At 43.0% G+C, this 18,473-nt stretch overlaps 3 protein-coding genes across 7 annotated transcripts in view; 1 reads left to right on the top strand and 2 right to left on the bottom strand.

Moving 5' to 3' along the window:
- The window catches only part of rnf207a (ring finger protein 207a), an 18,356-nt gene extending 17,356 nt beyond the window's left edge, over positions 1–1,000 (top strand). The window contains exons 17-18 of the mRNA XM_088308134.1: positions 471–566; positions 864–1,000. Of these exons, the coding sequence (XP_088164260.1) occupies positions 471–566; positions 864–921 (154 nt within the window). The 3' untranslated portion in view covers positions 922–1,000. The remainder of the gene's footprint in view (positions 1–470; positions 567–863) is intronic.
- draxina (dorsal inhibitory axon guidance protein a) overlaps positions 1–18,473 on the bottom strand; it is a 23,551-nt gene extending 5,078 nt beyond the window's left edge. The window contains exons 1-8 of one of the 4 annotated variants that reach the window (XR_015845741.1): positions 18,278–18,472; positions 12,671–13,055; positions 12,251–12,441; positions 11,653–11,773; positions 11,457–11,549; positions 11,303–11,392; positions 10,657–10,988; positions 9,694–10,461 (exon numbers count right to left, since the gene is read on the bottom strand). Coding sequence is in view for 2 of the 4 variants with exons in the window: in XM_088308129.1 (XP_088164255.1) it covers positions 10,876–10,988; positions 11,303–11,392; positions 11,457–11,549; positions 11,653–11,773; positions 12,251–12,441; positions 12,671–13,031 (969 nt within the window). In the remaining 2 variants the exon portion in view is untranslated. Of the gene's footprint in view, positions 1–9,693; positions 10,989–11,302; positions 11,393–11,456; positions 11,550–11,652; positions 11,774–12,250; positions 12,442–12,670; positions 13,059–18,277 lie in introns of those variants that run through there. The other 3 variants (XR_015845742.1, XM_088308129.1, XM_088308128.1) reach the window with 3 other exon arrangements.
- agtrap (angiotensin II receptor associated protein) lies at positions 2,264–9,112 on the bottom strand. 2 transcript variants are annotated; one of them, XM_088308130.1, is made up of 5 exons: positions 8,919–9,112; positions 7,951–7,985; positions 7,724–7,832; positions 7,260–7,470; positions 2,264–3,267 (listed from the first exon to the last, which is right to left on the bottom strand). In XM_088308130.1, the coding sequence occupies exons 1-5, from the start codon at positions 8,943–8,945 to the stop codon at positions 3,143–3,145; spliced, it is 507 nt and encodes a 168-aa protein (XP_088164256.1). In that variant the 5' UTR covers positions 8,946–9,112; the 3' UTR covers positions 2,264–3,142. The 2 variants fall into 2 exon arrangements, with proteins under 2 accessions (XP_088164256.1, XP_088164257.1); XM_088308131.1 differs by lacking the exon at positions 2,264–3,267 and adding an exon at positions 3,286–4,073.

The raw sequence follows: 18,473 nt of genomic DNA, 5'->3' as shown, positions 1-18,473 counted from the left end.
ATTTGAAATGCACGCAACAAACACTTGCAGGCCTAATTTGAACGCCACTGACCGAAAATACTGATTTTTGCTATCCAGTGTCACGTTCATCAAAATCTGGACTTTTTTTTACTATATTTATCCAAATAACCTGAAAAAGTTGAAGCAACTCAAAACAAGCAGATTGAAAATGGTTTACTATGCATTGTAAAGGTCACTCGAAATGTAAAAAAATCATTCACATTTGTCACTTTCACCAAAACGTTCACTCACTTTGCGCAATTTGTAGACACATCAGAGCTTTTCATTTCCATTTTTTTTTGGCGAATATTAGTCAAATGCATTTTTTGTTATCAATTCTTGAATGTATTTTGTGACTTGTATGCTGTTGGACAAGTTTTGTCTTTCTCATTTGCTTTGATGTCAAAAACATGTTTTGCTCGTCACGTACGGCAACAAAATGAAACAACGTACCTGCAAATATTTTGTAGGCTGCAGGAAAGCAAAGATTGCCATGACGACCGCACCGAAACCATGTTGAAGATTTACAAAGACAGCACAACGACGACAGCAGAGAGTCAAGACAGGTAAGCACAAGTAGAGCATTATAGACAGCAGTGGTTCCCAAACTGGGGTCCCCGGACCCCTGGAAGGTAGCTTGGGGGTCCACAAAATCATTTGCAATCATTTATTTTGTCATATCGGTTAAAGTCCCTGTGAAGTGAAAAGAAATGACACTCCTTAAAAAGGGTGTTGTTAACATCTGCTATCCTGTAAATGCGGAGTAAAGCTCGAGACGGATTTACTTATCAAAAGGATTGTTTTTTTTCAACCAAAGCGAATGTGCCGCTTCGTGTCGGACTTTCTCTTCTTGTTGTCCGCAGTGACAAGGAGACGTGCGTCCCGGAACAAGACAAGAGCAAGCACCCGCTCGCGCTCTAGTGACACGGCCTCGCAGCAAACCTGGAGCTACGCCACATTGACTACGTGACATTCTGCGAGCAGGGAGACTGCGGGGGGGTGGGGGGGGGGTGAGAAAGCTTTGTGTGTCTGCGCTAAGTGGCCGAGGTCAGGCCGCCGTCCGGCCCGCACTTGATTGTCGATGTGAAGAGGTGTCGCTCCGCGAGGGCCAAGTGTTCTTGACTTCATAATGCACCCCGTGGACCCCCACAAGGCAAGGGGGGAGGGGGGGGGGACTCATGTTGGTAATATGGCTGCCTCAAGCAAAAAATGGCAGACTTCTTTGTCTTTTCAGACATTTTATCTTCTGGAATTTTCTGCGCCGTTGCTCATGATAGACGAGTCTAGCAAATTTTGTGTCGCTAAGGGCTGAATTTGGGGGAAAAAAATCGTGCCAAGTAGTTTGTCCTTGCCCCACATTGGGTCAACATGGCCCTAAAATTGATTTCAAGGCAAAATTGCTGACTTTCTGTGTCTTTGCAAGCATGAATTTGAGCGACTTTTTTTGTGGGGCTAATCGTGATTAGAGCTGCTGACAAAAATTTCATGTTGCTAAGTGAAACTGACGTCGGGGGATGAATTCAAAAACTGAATCGTGAAGACAAGATTTTATTTAAAGGACGACTGGAAATGGCCATTATGTCCCGAAAACAGAAATGTCAGCCTTCTTCCATATTTTCATGAATGAGGGACCGATTTTGTGTTGTTAGGTGCAACTGGCTTTGGGGGCTGAAGCTTTTCAAAAAGCTGACAAGTATTTTGTCCTTGAAGGAGCTTAAGTGGCAACATAACTTTAAAAACAAAACAGACTTTCTGCCATTTTAGGTTGAACTTCTTGAGACTTTTTTGTGGGTCTACAAAAATAGAAACTGTTGACCGAATTTCATGTCGCGACGTGGAACTGGTTTTGGGAGCTGAATTTTCAAATATTTCAGGATGATGACGTGTCTACGTTTGTGTTGCAATTATTCTGCGGATAAAACATGTGCCGAATATTAAACATTTCAATAAAAATAACAACACAAGTTTTTGTCTCATAGCCTTACCTCGTTCATTTCATAATTCTTCCTAATAAAAGACTCGAGCGCCTGCTAGCACACAAGATAAAATACGCAATCTCCTAAGGAGGTTGTGACGAATGGAAGGGAAAAAGCTTATTTACATTTCAGCGTCAGCCGCAAAAGTTGAGGAAATATCGAGCAGTTGTTTGGCCGGAAGGCAGCGCAAAGAAAGTGGGAAGTGCGCATTCATTAAAAAAACATTTGTGACAGGCCGGTAACAAATGACCACGTTCCCACGCCCCCTCCGCCGCCTCCCCGAGGTCGTTCATCACACCGAGCCGACAGTCCGCCGACTCGCTCTTCATTATTCTCCGACTCGGGAACGTTTATTTTGGGTTTTACGGTTCGGAGTTTCGGGACGAGCGAGAAGCCGCGCTGTAAGTTTTCAGCCTGTAATTGAGCATTAAAGATGGAGGAGGAAGATAAAATGAAAGTTTAATCATCTTCACCAAGGGGAATTTAGGTCAACGAAGAAAGAAAATAATACAATTAGAGCAAATAGAACACATTGAGAGGGAAGAACACGCATGATCGGATAATGAGTAGCCCTTTATTTTTTAATTACAAGCCCTCAAGCGACTGAAATATTTTAAGATAGCATATTTCGTTCGCATAATAGCACAGTTGCCAAAGTCCTAGTTCGAAATTTTTGGGAAAACGAGAAAACAAAAGCAACACATTCTTTTAGAAATTTGGTCAATAAGTTCGAGTGACAAAATGCTGTTAGGCTAAACATTTGTTTTCGTTACGTTTTGGATTTGATGAACGCGCTGACCAGTTTGGGTGTCGCGTTTCGTGTTCGTGTTTTTTTTTTTAATTTTAATTTTTTATTTCCGACATGTTTTATTTCTTCTGTTTTTCCCAATAATTTGACAAATAGTCGCGATATATATATATATATATATCTATATATATATCTATATATATATATATAGATATATATAGATAGATAGATAGAGTGGAGATGTATACATTTGTTAATCAGGCCCACGTACAATAAAGTTTTCTTTAAAAAAATGCAACCGACAATATACAACATTGATATGAAAACACTTTACAAACAACAATCGTGTGGAGAGAGCAGTAGCAAGTGGTAGCACTCTACTTGGTCCCGGGTTGCAGGCGACGCTGGCGTTTTGGCATCAGTAGGCGCGCGGCGCTTTGGAGTCCTGTGCCTGGTTGAAAGGGTTGGCGATGCTGGTGGACGCGTCCTGTTGGGGGTCGATGGACTGGTAGGCTTCTCGGTTTCGGCTCATGGAGGGGAAACCTACGAGGTGGGGGACAAATACACGTCCACCATGACAAGACAGTGAAGGCGCACTGATTCTCAAGTGTTGCTGTTGAATGCACAATTTTGGAAGTAATTGTGATGAAATTACTTCTGTGTTGGCATCATTAAAAAAAGTCAACCTTTTTTTTTTTTTTTAAATGTATTTCTCTGCAGTCATTAAAAAAATATTATCAGTTATCTTGTTTGGCAGACTTTTTTCAAACGGAAAGAAAGCACAGTGCTTGTTTTACACACAAAGTATAATTCTCCCTTTTTATTATTTAGTTTGACAGTAAACTTCAACTGAGAGTGGAATTAAACAGCTTGTAGCCCCCTTTTTAAATTTCACAATCGGTGGCTCCAAAGCCAATGACGGCTCGAATCTTTAAAAAAAAAAAGTTACTTGTATGTCAATGCATCACTGTATTATTATTATTACTATGCAAAGATTCACACGCACGCACGCACGCACGCACACGAGGTGTCTGGAGATTGGAGGCATGAATAATATATGAGGAGAACCAGCACAAACAAGGTGTGAAGAGACACACACACACACACACACACACACACACACACACACACACATGCGTTCTTATAAATACACAAACAAATGTGAAAGAGAAAAATGAAAAATGTCCTCCTTGTCCTTCCCTGTTCATGAGCTCACTTCCTGTGCAGGGGGGGGGGGGGGCAGAGAGGAAAAGGAATTTTTTTTGGAGGGGGGGTTCAATAGCGGCGGCCGATAAATGCACTGTCGGCACTGTCCGTGGTGCAGCGACTGTCCACTGAAGTCTCTAAGTCTGAGAGAGGTCAAAGGTAGAAGAGGGGGAGGGAGGAGGAGACAAATGAGGACATGAGAACATTCCCACACGAGACACACACGAGGGCAACGTGGCATGCGAGGAAGGACAATTGGGAAATCTTCCACAATAAACATTGAAGAAAAGGTCACCACCACACAAACACTTTTTCTTCTTTTTTTTATGCACACAAAATGGATTTTCAGTCCCTGAAATGTAACGTTTTGTGTGTCGATGGTGCTTACTTTTAATCAATATTTTTAGGAATAGTTGCCATGATGATTTCAAAATATTTCTTGTTTTTAATTCTAAATTTCTTTGACTTCTATCGGCAATAATAGAAGTTTTCATTTTTAAACCTAAAAATCATCATCCATATCAAATATTTTTTTTCCATGAATATGCAAATCCACAATTCCTTTTTTATTCATGAATATAAAATATTAGATTATGCTTTGGGTGTAACCTCGATATTATATCATGTAATTTCCTATTTTTGCATCGGAAAATATATTTTCAAAACAAAACATTTTGCACATTAATATTTAACTCAACATTTACGTTTGTCACTTACATTTTTTATATTAATGATGACATTAAAAATATTCATAAACTTGCATTTAATACATTTTTCTTCTTGCGAGGTACAGTATGAAATTATAAATATTTCAAAATAGTTAAATGAATATTTATTATGTCATCTTATTCAGCGCGAACATATTTCATAAATGCATTAATTGCTCTTGTTTGAAATATTTAAATAAAATAGATTCAATTTAGACCTAAAGGATTAGAGCATTCAATAATTCTCTCTTTATTTAATCTCTGATGAGATCAGATATTTGACTTTGCTGCAATGACCGACATAAAACGCTTTTTTTTAAATTTATTTAAAAATTATTTAAAAAAAAAAAAAAAAGGGACTTTTAACCCAGCAGTCTGACAGGACGCAACGGCTTGGGCAAAACAACAACAACAAAAAAATACCACCTTTAGAAAACTAAATGAAAGAAAAAAAGATTATTTTGCTATCCATCATCTCTTGTTTTATTGTAGAACCGATGCTTTGCTTTGTTCTTTTGAAGACTTGTGATTGGCTAGCCAGCCCACTCTTGTCACTCTTGCTCCAAAGCATGCAAACCTGACGTCAGATTTGAAGTGTTGTTGTGTTGAAGCGGCAGGCGCCCGCTTGATTGCCAGCCCGCGAAAAGCGCTTTGGCCTGCAGGGAACTCGTAAATGCTCATAAATGTGTTAAAAGACACATCCGTGGCTTCGCAGCTCATAAGAATCTCAAGCGTGCTGGGTGACGCGAGCACACAACATCAATATGCCGTTAAATCAGCCCGTGACACACAAACACTAAAAATTCTGACGGGCCAAATCGTCTCCGGGAAACTTGGGCTGCTTTTTTTCCGCCTCCCCAACCAAATTCCAATTCTTCAACCCTCCCGTTTTCCACTCACAATCTGAATTTGAAAAACATCAGTCTGTGCTCGAACGCACACGCAGAGTCAAGTGTGTTTGCGGCAAGGCTAAAAGCTCAGGCCGACAAATCGAGGCTGGCATTTTTACGGCAATCCCGCGAGTTCCAGGCAATAGGAGTCAGCGTTACCTTTAAATACGGGATTGGGACTTGACAGGATCAAAAGTTCACATGAGCAGACAGCAACGGGAGAGTTCATGAGGAAGAAGCGGCAACAAGTTTTGTTTTTGTTGCTCGCTGACGTCCAATATGGGAACAGGATGAAAATGAGAGACATTCCGAACGGGAGCAGGACATCCCACCCTGTCCTGTCCTGTTTCACCAGGACATGACAAAACGGGATTTAAAAAAAAAAATAATAAATACTACGGTGCAGGACAGAAGTGGGATGGGCCGAAAGTGAAAATCCACTCCCGCGTCATCCTCGATTGCGTTCTACTGAGGTTGACTCATGGACTGTCGCAGCGCCCTCGCTAGCTAGCATCCGCTACATGATCTCAAAGCGACAATGATGGAGGAGCTTGAAGGCAGCAAGAAATGAAGCGCTGCAGCAAAATGAGTGGTTTTTTAGCAGAATCTCAATCCTAACCTCGAATTTCTACCATTCATCATCAATTTGAAGGACCTCAACTTCAATTCTCCCCCGAACTCGAAACCCTCAACCGCTGACGGTCAACATTTCCCCCTTGACCCTCCATTTGATCCGATCCATCAACCGCAAAAGAAAAGCGTGAGCAAATCCAGTGAGTACACAAATCAAAGCGTGGTGAAAAGGGAAAGAAAATATGAGAAGAAGCCTCAAGTCTTCGGAGAACTTGCTCGACCAAACGATGAAAACAGAGCCAGAAGTTGAGTTTCGCAAGTTGCACATCAGTCCGTGTGGGATGAAAACAATTTGCATGAAACTGCGTCTCCACGCTGGCAAAATGGCTTCACGTGGTGCGCCGCACTTATTTCCAGTCTTGTGACTCGGACAAAATCCAGTTTGTTGGCGTAAAACAACAATAGCGCAGAAATCTCAAAGGCGCCCTCTCAACGCGTTTACTCGCACACGTTTAATGGCTGAACTTCAGCGAACACATCCGACGACTTCCAGTGGCAAAGGAAGCGATTTATTCGGCACGGTGACCCCAAACAGAAACAAACCAAAGCGCAAGTCTACCCGCAACCTTGACCTTGAGATTTGTCATTTACCAAAACCCTCTCCCAAACTACGGCCCGGGGGCCACATGCGGCCCCTGAAACGTTTGAATCCGGCCCGCCAAACTTGAAAAAAACCAAAATGAATAAACCTTGTTAATGTTTTATTTTCTAAAAACTCGGGTGTGTCAAACTTTTGTTGTCATGCTTTTGTTCATTTTCATTTCAAATTAAATGTTTGCCCTATCCTATCCCCCGCCCCAAACTCTGAATTCCATCCTAAACACAATTGAGTTTGGCCGCATTACAACGGCACAAAAGCATTTACAGTCGGTCACTTTGCTTGCCATTCGGTCTGGATTGTCAAACTTCCAAATCTGCCGGCTGCATTTACATGCCTTTTGAAATTCGGACTTCATTCAATCATTTTATAAAGTCCTATGTGTCCCTTCCATGCTTTAAAAGCTCCACATTGGTATTTCTTTTCAGTTGCACATCTACGGGGGGGGCGAGGCCACCTGGCAGGTACTTGGCCATCTCCCCTCCGCCAGCCGTCACTCACCAAAGTTGACGTTGTAATCTCCCCCCCGCTCGCGGTACATCTGGTAGACGAAGAAGCAGGAAGCGGGCTTGAGCAGCAAGCTGAGAATAGCCATGCCGGCGCTGAAGCGGAACACATCGCGGCCCTTTTCCGATGCCAGTTCGCTCAGCGAGTAATAGATGCCAAAGTGGATGATGTCGGTCAGGATGGTCACGGCCATTCCGATCAGAAACTGCACGGCACCCCAAAAAAAAGTTAAAAAATAAGAGAAAACCTTCAGAAAAGGGAAGTACAACAAAAAACATTGCTACACAATTCAGGACTGCAAATGTCTTGGGAAATTTCCAGCAATTATCTTCCAACATGTGAAATATATTTCAAAACCAGTCTTTGCCGAACTGCTTTTTGCCCCAATTCTTAAACGTAACCCTTACAAGTCCCAATCTAAGATGGCTCGGTCGTTCAGATGGACTGCGAACACTCACCATCAGCACGGCGTCAATGGAGTCCCTGTGAGCGATGGCCCACACGCCCACGGCCAGAACGCTGAAGTTGCCCCAAGCGAACGAGGTGGGAAGCCACGCCATGCATCCCCTGGACACACACAGAGACAAACGTGTGTGTGGGGGTGTGTGTGTGTGCTCGGTGACCTATTGGAGGTCGACAAGGGGAGAAATTCCTCAAGTTTGTGAAGAAAAACGTGTTCACTTACCAGACAGTGAGCAGCCAGTGCACCACAACGATAGCCTGACAGGCAAACACATCATCGTCATCGTCATCGTCACACCAAAATTCATTATTGAGCAAGATAGAAATGACTCATTTCAACTGAGATAAATGAAAAGGAATTCATAATATTAGAAAAGTCAATTCCAAAAACTAATTTTACAAATAATAATATAAAATCATTTAATAACTATAGTAATGATAAAATAGTAGGACTAAAACAGAAAAGAAACGTTATAAAAAAAAATCAGAAACTGTAAACAAAACATACACAATAATAAATTTTGTTAAAAAAATAATACAAAATTAAAAAAAAGCCTAATAATTTTAATAATGAAGAATAAAATAAAAATGAATAGATAACAATGGTATGCAACACTCAACCCAATAAAAATATTTAATAACACCAATATAAATACTTGTATCAATGAATAAATAACACAAAGTAAAACAAATTTATAATTAAAAAACAACCTATTAAATAAACATACTAGAGAAGCACAAAGTAGATTATTATTATTTTTTTAAAGAAAGCAAACTAAAACAATTCAAAATAATACAATAATATTTTAATATGTTCCGGACTCAATTGACTGCCCGAAAGGTTCCCTTTTTGAGGCCCCAACCCACAGTTTGAAAACGCCATCCTAATTGGCTAACAGAGCAGTTTCGTTACATGAGCAGGGCCAAGGTGTTGTCAAGAATCTCTCGTCTTCTCGTTGCATCCATTTCATCACGTTGCACTTTGCCTATTCTCATATATATATATATCAGAAATCAGAAAATCAGAAATCCCTTTATTGTCATTGTACTCAAGTGTGCAACGAGATTAGAGAGCTCCCCTCTCCAGTGCAATACAACAATATATATATATTTATTTATTTTCTTAGCTGTAATAAAGTTTCAAATTGCGACACGAAAACAAGAGTTGAAAAAGGAAAAAAGCAGGCTCACCTTTAGATTGATGGCAGGAATTTCCATAACAGGCAGCAGGACTCAAAGGTGGGTGACACTTTGAAAAAGCTTCAGAGCACCGCACAGCACGCAAACTTTGTCGTTTTCTTTCTTAGCCTCCGCTTGCAAACACAAACCATGTGACGGCACCCTGACTGCTTCCCATGTGACTCACGCACACCCTCACAACCCTCTTCCGCCTGCTCACCCCCCCCCCCCCCAACACACACACACACACACACCACCACTGTTCAACCTCCTACTCACGCACGCACCTCCTTTTAAAAAAAATCAAACACTTCCCCGATTTGATCAAAACTGAAATATTAGGTTCGAATATGTTTTGGAACACTGAAGAAATGAAATTCCAAAAGTGGCACAATTTGGAGCTCGAAACGCTGGGGAAGAATAAATAATAAGCCTCAAGCCAAATAATTTCGTAAGCAAATTTCTTGAGACTTCAGCACACTAAGGAGGACTTTGTCAGCAAATGTCTTCTGATTTTTTATGGCCGCCTCGGAAGTTCATCAGCGAAGGCAAAGGAGCATGAAAACAAAAAATTAAATCAATCAATATTACCAAAGTGATGCGAACAGAAATGGCACGTAGCCGAAATCACGACGATGGCTATGGTAACAGTTAAGAATGTTCAACTGTGGCATTGCGTGCACAGCGATTAAAGCATTTTTACGCTTTCATGCTTTCCGACGGGAAAATAGTTGGAATTAGTCAACTGGATGGAAAAAACAAAAAAGAGTTGACATTTGAGAGCTGCTCGCTTGTAACACGACAAATGGTTTAATCTTGAATGCAACGGAGACTGTAAAAGCACAATACAGAAAATCAGCATCATAAGAGTGCGACAGTAAAATCGATGAAAATCTTTTACACTTCCATATTTACAAATTGTATTTGTTTTTAGAAATCACCTTGCAGATGTTATTCAGTTGAAGACAAAAAGACAAATGATGTCCGCTTGTGTGTGTGAGAAGAATGTCAACAACCTTGAAGAAGAACAATTGTTTTTGGACTACGAGAGTAAACTAGCAAATAAATAAATAAATAAATAAATACATTGTCGCTGTCAAACGGAATCGCATCTCTAAAATTCCAGAAAAACAAAATAATGCCTTGCTTGATTTAGCAAACAGGGAATTGATATTATTTCTTACAAGCGTTCTCGTGCTATTTTCAACACTTTGTTAGTTAATAATGTGTCAAAATAAGAGATGACAGATAATAGTTTGGATTTGTGAAAAAAAAAATTGAAATTTGCCATACTTGGACATGTCGTTCGATTCCGCGATACTGTACAATTCCAGTTGTTCCAAAACTTTTGCAAAGAAAGGTCATAATTGCATTTAAAATGAATGGAAATGCAAATCATCAGTTGCATGGTTGAAAATGTTAGAAACGTGTTGGGGTGAAAACAATATTTGTGATGATGAAATCACTGCGTAGTTTCTTTGCGTGCAGTCACGTTGACGTTCGATGTGGTTGCTGCCAGCCCGCAATGGCCGCCGCTTCCCAGCATGCAGCGCGGCTGTGGGATGCGGCATCCATTTTAGGCAAAAGAAACAAAAAAAACAGACGTGCCATGTGTGTAACTTCTTTTTCTTGAAATAAAAAAAAATAAAAATCATAACCCGAGGTTCCACTGTACGAGGTTTCCAGTCGACAGCGCCGGCCTGAGATGTTTCAAGGTTATAAACAAGCAAAAGAAGAAATTAAAACTCACGTGTAGGTGTTAGGGAGGCGTAGGGAAGGTTTGGAATGGGTCGCAGGTCGAGTTGAGTTGGGGTCAGGTTCGGTCGGGTTAGAGTTACGATTCGGCTTTTGTGGGTTTCGCATTCCGTCGCGTTTCAAAATGTCCGCCCGTTTCCATGGACGAGCGTCTTCAAGCACGGGACGCCATCCGTGTCTCGAGTGGTTGCGCTCGGCGTCCTCGTCTTCCTCCTCAGATGGTGATGAAGCCTCCTTGGTCACTATTGACCGATTCGGGCACCACGCAGCGGCCCCGCCTCTTTGTCACACGTCGCTTGCGATGGAATTTAGCGTAGCAACGGAATCCTGCGACGTCAGAAATAAAAGACACTTTCGGGAAATTGTGTCTGAATGCAAGAGAATGGGTTGAAACGAGTGTTGGGATAGAAGAAGACGTGAGATCAAATGAAGTTGGAGTACCAGTTGATTGGCATTTAAGAAATTGGCAGTGGTGGGCGGTCAAGGCCTGCTCTGCCGGCCTAACATAATCAAGATCATATTTTTCACATTCTGAGAGTTTTTATCCAATGCGATCATTTTAAAAGTACGAAATGCGTGTAGACGAAGGTGGAGTACAGGAAGTGCAGACATGGCGGCTGAGAGTCGGAGTCCATCCTCACCTTCCTCACACATGCAGTCGTCATAGCACTTGTTGTTCAGGCCTCGGTTGTGAGCTTTGCACTCGTGTTGCCTCAAGTCGCAACAGGAACCTTCAGCGGGCAAAGCAAACATTTGGAAATCAGCATTTCCAGACGCAGCCAGAATTTGACCGACCGGGTAGACAGTCCAGATGGTGGTCACATGGCTCCACGTCATCGGTGCCCGTCGTCGTATTCCCGCTGCTCAGGTTTTTACTTCGTCTTTTGTCTGCGGAGGGACAAAAAAACGACAAAATGAGAGCCGTTTTTGGAAAGCCATGGATCGGAAAACGAATCGAACGTGTGTTCCGAGATTTTGGAGGGAGGCCGACCTTTCTTCCTGGAGGACGGCCATGCGTCCGCGGGCTTCATGTCCTCGTAGTCCGTCCAGTCGAAGAGCGCCATGTCCAGGGTGGGCATCACCTCGCCTTGGCCCTTCCCTCGTCCGGACCGCTGAGAAGAGACAGCAGCGGCTCGCCAAAACGGAAGCGCCATCCAGTCATTCGAAGGACACGATCACATCGCAGGATTCGTATTCGCTCGCGTGCATCAAAAAGGAGATTTGCTCTCACACTCACGGGAATATTGATAAGATCGAGTCGATCGATTGAAAAATCATCAGCAGAAAACAATTTTCGATTTTGTATTTTTTCCAGTTTTGTTACATGATTTCAAACGTAGGCGGTTCCTTGGTTGATTGGTTTGCTTAGTGTGTTTCTAGGTCGCTTTGTTATTTAATTACTCGACCAGTTGGGTAACCGGTTGATTCTTTGGTTGCTTGATGAGTTTATTCATTCCATGAAAGCTAAAGCAAGAACCCTGTAGATTTTTTTCGGGTTAGTTTAGTTAGTTGTTTTTTTTTTTACTAGCAGTGGTATGAGTAGAACCTCAATCACATTTCATTTTGGGGGGGGGCTTGTCTCGGGTCACCTGTGGTTTGGTAGAAGATGGAGGCAGCGTTGGGGGATGCTCGTTGGTCACCATGACAACCATGGAGGAGCCGGAGCCGAAGGCGGCAGAATTGGGGGAGGGGCCGTCGCCGGGAGGGGCCGAAGAAGAAGAAGAGGACGGAGGAGGAGGTTCGTCCAGCAGGACGTCCAGCTGGGGCACAGCAAAAAAGCCTGCAAAATGGAAACAGAATTTAGATGATTGCACTTGTTGCTGAATCAATCAAAATTTGCATTTGTTTTTTGAAACTATATTCCCTAATAGGAAAAAAAAATCATAGAATGAAATAACAACCCGATGAGAATTTTAAAAACTTCATTCTCACGGGAAAAAATATGACTGTATTCTCCAAAACCGTCACTTCTTTTAAAAAATGGATTTGAATGTGGTGCCAAGTCACACCTTGTCCATGTCGTCCCTTGTCCCGTCTCCCGCCGTGTCCCCTTCCCTTGCGCGTGCCCATCAAGCGGTTCTGACTCAGCCCAGCTCGGCCCGGCCCCATGTCCGCCCGCACCGGACGCAGACGCTCCAAGCCCGCGCCGTCGTCCACGGGCCGGGCCAGGCGGTGCGTCGGCCCGCCGCCTCGGCCCTTCCGCACCCCTCTCAGGCCGTCGTAGCCCGGTGCGGCCCGCAGGGGGTGCTGTGAGCGTCCTCCGGAGTTGCGCCTCCTTTTGCCGCGAGGGCTGCCGGAAGGATCGCCCGTGAGGGAAAAAGACACGAGCGCCAAAAGAAGCACCAGTGTCAGGGCCAAGGAGGGCGCCATCGTCTCTCAAGCACAACACGCCACCTGCTTACAGGGAAAAAAAAACACATTCAATAATCTTCGCCAAAAACTAGGCTGCGCTGAAAAACCTCGTGCTCTTCTTCTTTCAAATGGACACAATGCCAGACAAAAGTTTGTCGCTATCACGTGGTCATCAGTGGAACTACAGCCAAAGTAAATGAGAAACAAAATGGAGTACGTCTGTACAAAAAATACGCTAAGTATATATTCATGTATTCACAAAACGTAAATATCCATTTAGATTTTAAAAATGAGAAAAAAAACGTTATTCTCCTAAAAGATATTTTAATAAAAAAGACAATTTGAAAATAATGGGTTTATTCTTAGAAAAATAATGTTTTAGATTTGTCAACTTTTTTCCACTTATATTAACCACAATAAAATAATAGAAAGGGAATTTCTTTATTCGAAAAATGCCGTGTCATTGTCAAAAAAAAATGCAACTTTATTCCCGCATAATTACAATTTTTGCAAAAAACTAAATACACTCTTATGCTTGTACGAAGCACCTTTCGCATGTGGTTAACCTAAAAGAATAATTGCCAGAGTCAGTTTTAATTTACGGTAACCAGATCAAGAAGAAAATGCAGATATGCTCATTTTTAATTTGATGTTAATTTTTTTTTTCTGACAACATTTCAACATGACTTGAGCAAACAGGCAATCTATCTTGTCATTGCTACTTGTGGCACTTTCGAGGATAAGCCTAAAAAAGAGAAAGAAAAAAAAAGAAATCCAAACAGTTACTCTCAGTCTCAGCCTTGGCAGAGAACACAAAGTCCCGGCCGTTATTCATCGTCTCGCCCTCCAGGTTTTCGTCTCCCATTTATCTGGAGTGGACCCAGGGCATCGTTCGAGGGCCGGCCACACACTTGCGCTTCCTCCCACAAATGACTTCTCAGCGAAACGACACAAAACGGTCGCTGCACAGTGCACACGTCCTTTACGGACGGAGCTGGTCAGGTTTTCATTCCGAGAGTCAACACTTCAGTGAGGTGTGACGGAACCCAAATGGGCCAGAGGATGTCTGCATCGCTTCATCCCAATGGAAAACGACGGACGCGCTCTATTTTCCCTTTCATCTGTACTACTTTGCAGTCAGCGTCAACTGCCATTTAATCGAAAGCGTTCACTTCCTCGGAGATGTTTAGAATTCACAGAAGAAAGCGTCGCAAAATGGATGACGTGATGCCAATGAGGAACATCGGCAAATGAGGGCCAAATAAATCTTGTGCCACCGTGCAGCATATCTTGTTGATTTACAAATGGATTATATAATATTTATTCAACACAAACATAGAGACATAAAGGAGACTTTTAATTTTGCATATCTGCAAAAAAGATTTATGAGCTCATACGAGACAAAGCAAGACAGCGAGCTGGATTCTTAGAATAGTTTTTAAGTGTTGACTTCTGCCACTTTTTCCTTGAGAAAATTAGATTATTTTTATTTTTAAAAAGTACTTTTTGGAATAAAAGACTTTCTTCTCAGAGATCCTATAAATAAAATGACTTAACAGCCATTGAATTTTCCTACGACTACAAAACCTTTCCTTGAAAAAAAGCACATATTTAAAAAAATAATAATTTTCCAAAAGTCTGACTTTATTCTCAAAAGACCTTTTTTTTCTCATTATATAATATTTTTTTCAGTGTTGCCCTAAAATAATTTTGCATTAAATTGAGCGCCTTGGCGTTTGCTTATTCTTTTTAATATTTTTAATATTGTAGTTTGAAGTGATGTGCAACTGCACTCATTGCAAAACTAAAAAACGTGACATTGTTCTCATAAGATTGTGCATGTGGATATTGCACACACACACACACACACACACACACATGCATGCAAATGTGAGTAATAAAAGCCACACGATCATCGTGGCCGTTTTCACTGAGTTAAAAGACGAAGGGCTGTGCAGAAAATCAATGCGGTGGAAGTATCGATCTACTGATCATGGCTTGTGTGTGTGTGTGTGTGTGTGTGGTGGGGGATGTGGAGCGCAAAGGGTGTTGGGGGATGCCCAGGTTCCAAGTGCACCTCTGGGAAACAGAACAGCTGTGCGGTGAGCCGTTTTTGTCTTTTATGAGGTGAGGCGTCAAGAGAACATTGCAGTCAAAAGGTGCAACAAATCACAATAGCGATGGCTTCTTATTTTCATTTTTGAAGGACTCTTTCATGCACCCTGGAAATGGCCAAGATGACCTTAAAATGGCTTTCCATTTTTTTTTTAGACTTTTTTGAGCATCTAATCTTGATAGACATGTTGCTAAGCGAAACTGGTTCAAGGGGTGAATTTTATTTAATTTTTTTAATTCCTTGGACAAGTAGAGGTGATTAGCCTCTTTGAGAATGACATTTTTTTAATAAACGGCACTATTTTAAAATATAAAAGATGGTCTATTTGCAAATGGTGTTGTTTAACTTTGCTTAGCACCATGTCTCGATTCGAACAAAAAGAAAGGTTTGGTGGCTCTGCCGCCGTCTTATAAAGGCATCCATTCATTTTCTAAACGGCAACAGATTTAGGGCTTCCATTTCTCTTTTGAACGTACCGGTATTACACTTGTATCCAAATAAAGCAAAGGTGCATTGGCGTCTGGCGGTTTTCGAGTAGCGCGTCTCGTGAACGGTCGGCAGCTGTTCCGAGGATGCGGGGCCAAGGCGCTCGAGTGGAACCGATGACTTTCATTCGCACACCAGCTTATCCATCAGCGTAACGGTCGCTCATCTCACCCCCCCCCCACGGGGACCCTTTAGGATTCCCAACACAGATGTCATCAAAACCTCCAGTTAGGCAGCGAAAGCGCTTTATGAGCCAGGTGGCAAGTGTGCACGGCCTGCTCACAACATAATGAAATTGGGAAAATTGAGTTGTAGATCACCCGGGCAGCCGCGCCGAGACGGTGAAATGGCTTACGATATTTGTTTGAAACAACCCCCACCCCCTCAAGAGAGGCCAGCATCACATTGAGAGGCACCTACACGTGTGAAGTGATGGCTAATCTTGCAAGAAATTGCAAAAGCGCCACAACAACATAGAAGAGCGAGAGGACAAGATGAGAAGGCGTGACGGATGCAAAAAAAAAAAAAAAAAAAAAACGCCGGCTGTGACGGCAAACCTCCAGCAGCCATCTGCTGCCCTTCCTCTTCTTCGGATCTCTCATAGCAACCAAAAGGATGCAGCAGACAAAAAAGGGATGCAAATGCAATGAGCCCCCCCCCCCCCGACCCTCGCCCTCGATCCAGGGGGCCACTCTGGCGATTGCTGGTTTACGTAATTAGTTGTAAGGGGGCCCAGCACGGTCACTATTTCTTATTTATTTATTTTCTTACATCAACATGACAAAAACCTTAACATCCTTCCTCAATCAGGTGTGGGATTCGGGCTAGACACAATCGTTTGGGATTTTTTATTTTAGCAGGTTTTTATTTGGCTTTTCACTCAGAATGGGACTTTTTTTTTTGTTTGTTTTTTTTAGACTGTTTTTGTGCAGTTTACTGTCTTCATTATTAATTTATTGTTTTTTTTTTTTAATAAAGTGGTGGTTGCCTTAAAGTGCTCTATAAATCCAGTTGAGCTGAGCTGCGTTATCAACTCGTATATATTTGGACGTCCTGATCGGGAACTCCAAAACGACCACGGAGAAATGCCGAAATGGTTCCCTAAAGTGCAAGTAAATGAAAGAGCTCCTCTTAGCCACAACTTGGAGAAGACGACGACAGCACAATTTCGGCTCACGGCTCATCGACTGGTCCGAGGAGAGACGCAGAAATGAAGTCGGCCTGACCTAAAACAATTCTTATCTCGTTGGTGTTTGGGCCTTGGGAAGGTCTTTGTTCTCGGGATGTTTTTGTAGAGCAGATGCTCGAGCCCCGGCATCTCCTCTGCTCTGATTTTGCAACTGGACCTGGACTCTCCAAGGAAATCTCGCTCCGGCAGTTGAGAGGGAATGAGGTCACAGACTAACACGCAGCCGTTCACATGAACACACAACACAAAACACAAGTTTATCATAAACACTTTCTGCTCCCTCCGTTGGAGTGCTGTGGAGGTTGCGGCACACCTATTCAAGGCGGCCACGGCCCACTCACTTTAGACAAGTCCTCAATGAACCGAGCATTTCCGGTTACTTTAGAATCTCAAACGAGCGTCCCGACTTGAAGTCAGCGATGCAAACCAGCTTTGCCTGAAATGCCGTCAGAATTCCAACAGCAGCTGTTTCACACTCATTTCTGGAGCCATGAAGTGCGTCTTGGCTGCTCAACGGAAGAAGAAGAAAAAAAAAACAAGACGGCAACACTCCATCTGTCCACAAGCAAGTTGCGGAGAACCAAATGCGGTGGCGGGTCCAAGACGTGGAGTTTTGCGTGTGCTGCACGGCGGCATCAGCAAAATCTCCCCATGGGGGCCTTATCGAGCGTTCGCCAGGGCCTGGCGTGCACAGCGGGGGAACGTCCCCCCAGACACCCACCCGACGAGGCGAGTTCCAACACACCAGCGGCGCCCCGCCGAGCCAAGAGCGGCACGTAGACAGAAGGATGGCGTTGGAGGAGGAAGAAATAAGATCAGGAGGAAATGAGAGGTTGCCATTTTTAAATGGAACGTTTGTTTTTTTCCAAAGCGCCAACAAACTTTGCGCTTAACTGCCTGTGAAATTTGCCCACCTATTCAACAATCAACCAAGTGAGGCGTGAAAACAAAAATCATCGCAGCTTTTTTGGGTGCGAAGTAGAAGCTGCACCACTCGGTATGGAGCAATGCATCGCTTCGCTATTCTTGGATTTACATTTTTTTCTGTGGAAGCTCGCCTCAGCTGTTCACTGACAAGTTCACCTTTTGGGCTTTTGAGTACTGTTTGAAAGAATGAGATACCGCCAAAGTCTCGTGTAAATAGGAATTGGTGTCAAGGAAGTATGAGGGGATCTTGACTCGGAGAATCTATACTATGACATGATATGATGTGCTTTGATTATAGTCAGACGTCAGTATTTCATCATTTCTTGTTCTAAGTTCAACTCATCATCAGGTTGTTTTTAAACAATGGTTTGAAAAATGTGACAACTAACAACTTTATACGGGATGCAACACTCAAGGCTACACGACATCAACAAAACCAAATAAGCACCCAAAAAGCTCCGTTTGAATCTGTGCAAAAGGGTTCATGGCATATTGAGCTATCGCCACAAGAAAACGCCGCAAAAAAAAACGTCAAGAGCTCCTCACCTGCGTTTGTTGTCAGGAGCAGCTGCGTGTTGGTGACGTCGCTGTGGGCGGCTGCAACCTTTGTTGGTTCCGTTGCAGATGCCGATGCCGATGCCGGAGAGCATCCACACTCAGCAAGACAACCACCGCGTGAGAGAAACCGCGCGCACGGCGCCGGAAGCGCGTCCACGCCCGGGAAGGAGGCGGGGCCTGGCCA

This window comes from Idiotropiscis lumnitzeri, chromosome 11 (genome assembly GCF_059441095.1).
Source record: "Idiotropiscis lumnitzeri isolate Australia: NSW breed Sydney's pygmy pipehorse chromosome 11, RoL_Ilum_1.0, whole genome shotgun sequence".
Lineage (NCBI taxonomy): Eukaryota > Metazoa > Chordata > Actinopteri > Syngnathiformes > Syngnathidae > Idiotropiscis > Idiotropiscis lumnitzeri.
This window is presented reverse-complemented; position numbering and strand designations above follow the sequence as displayed.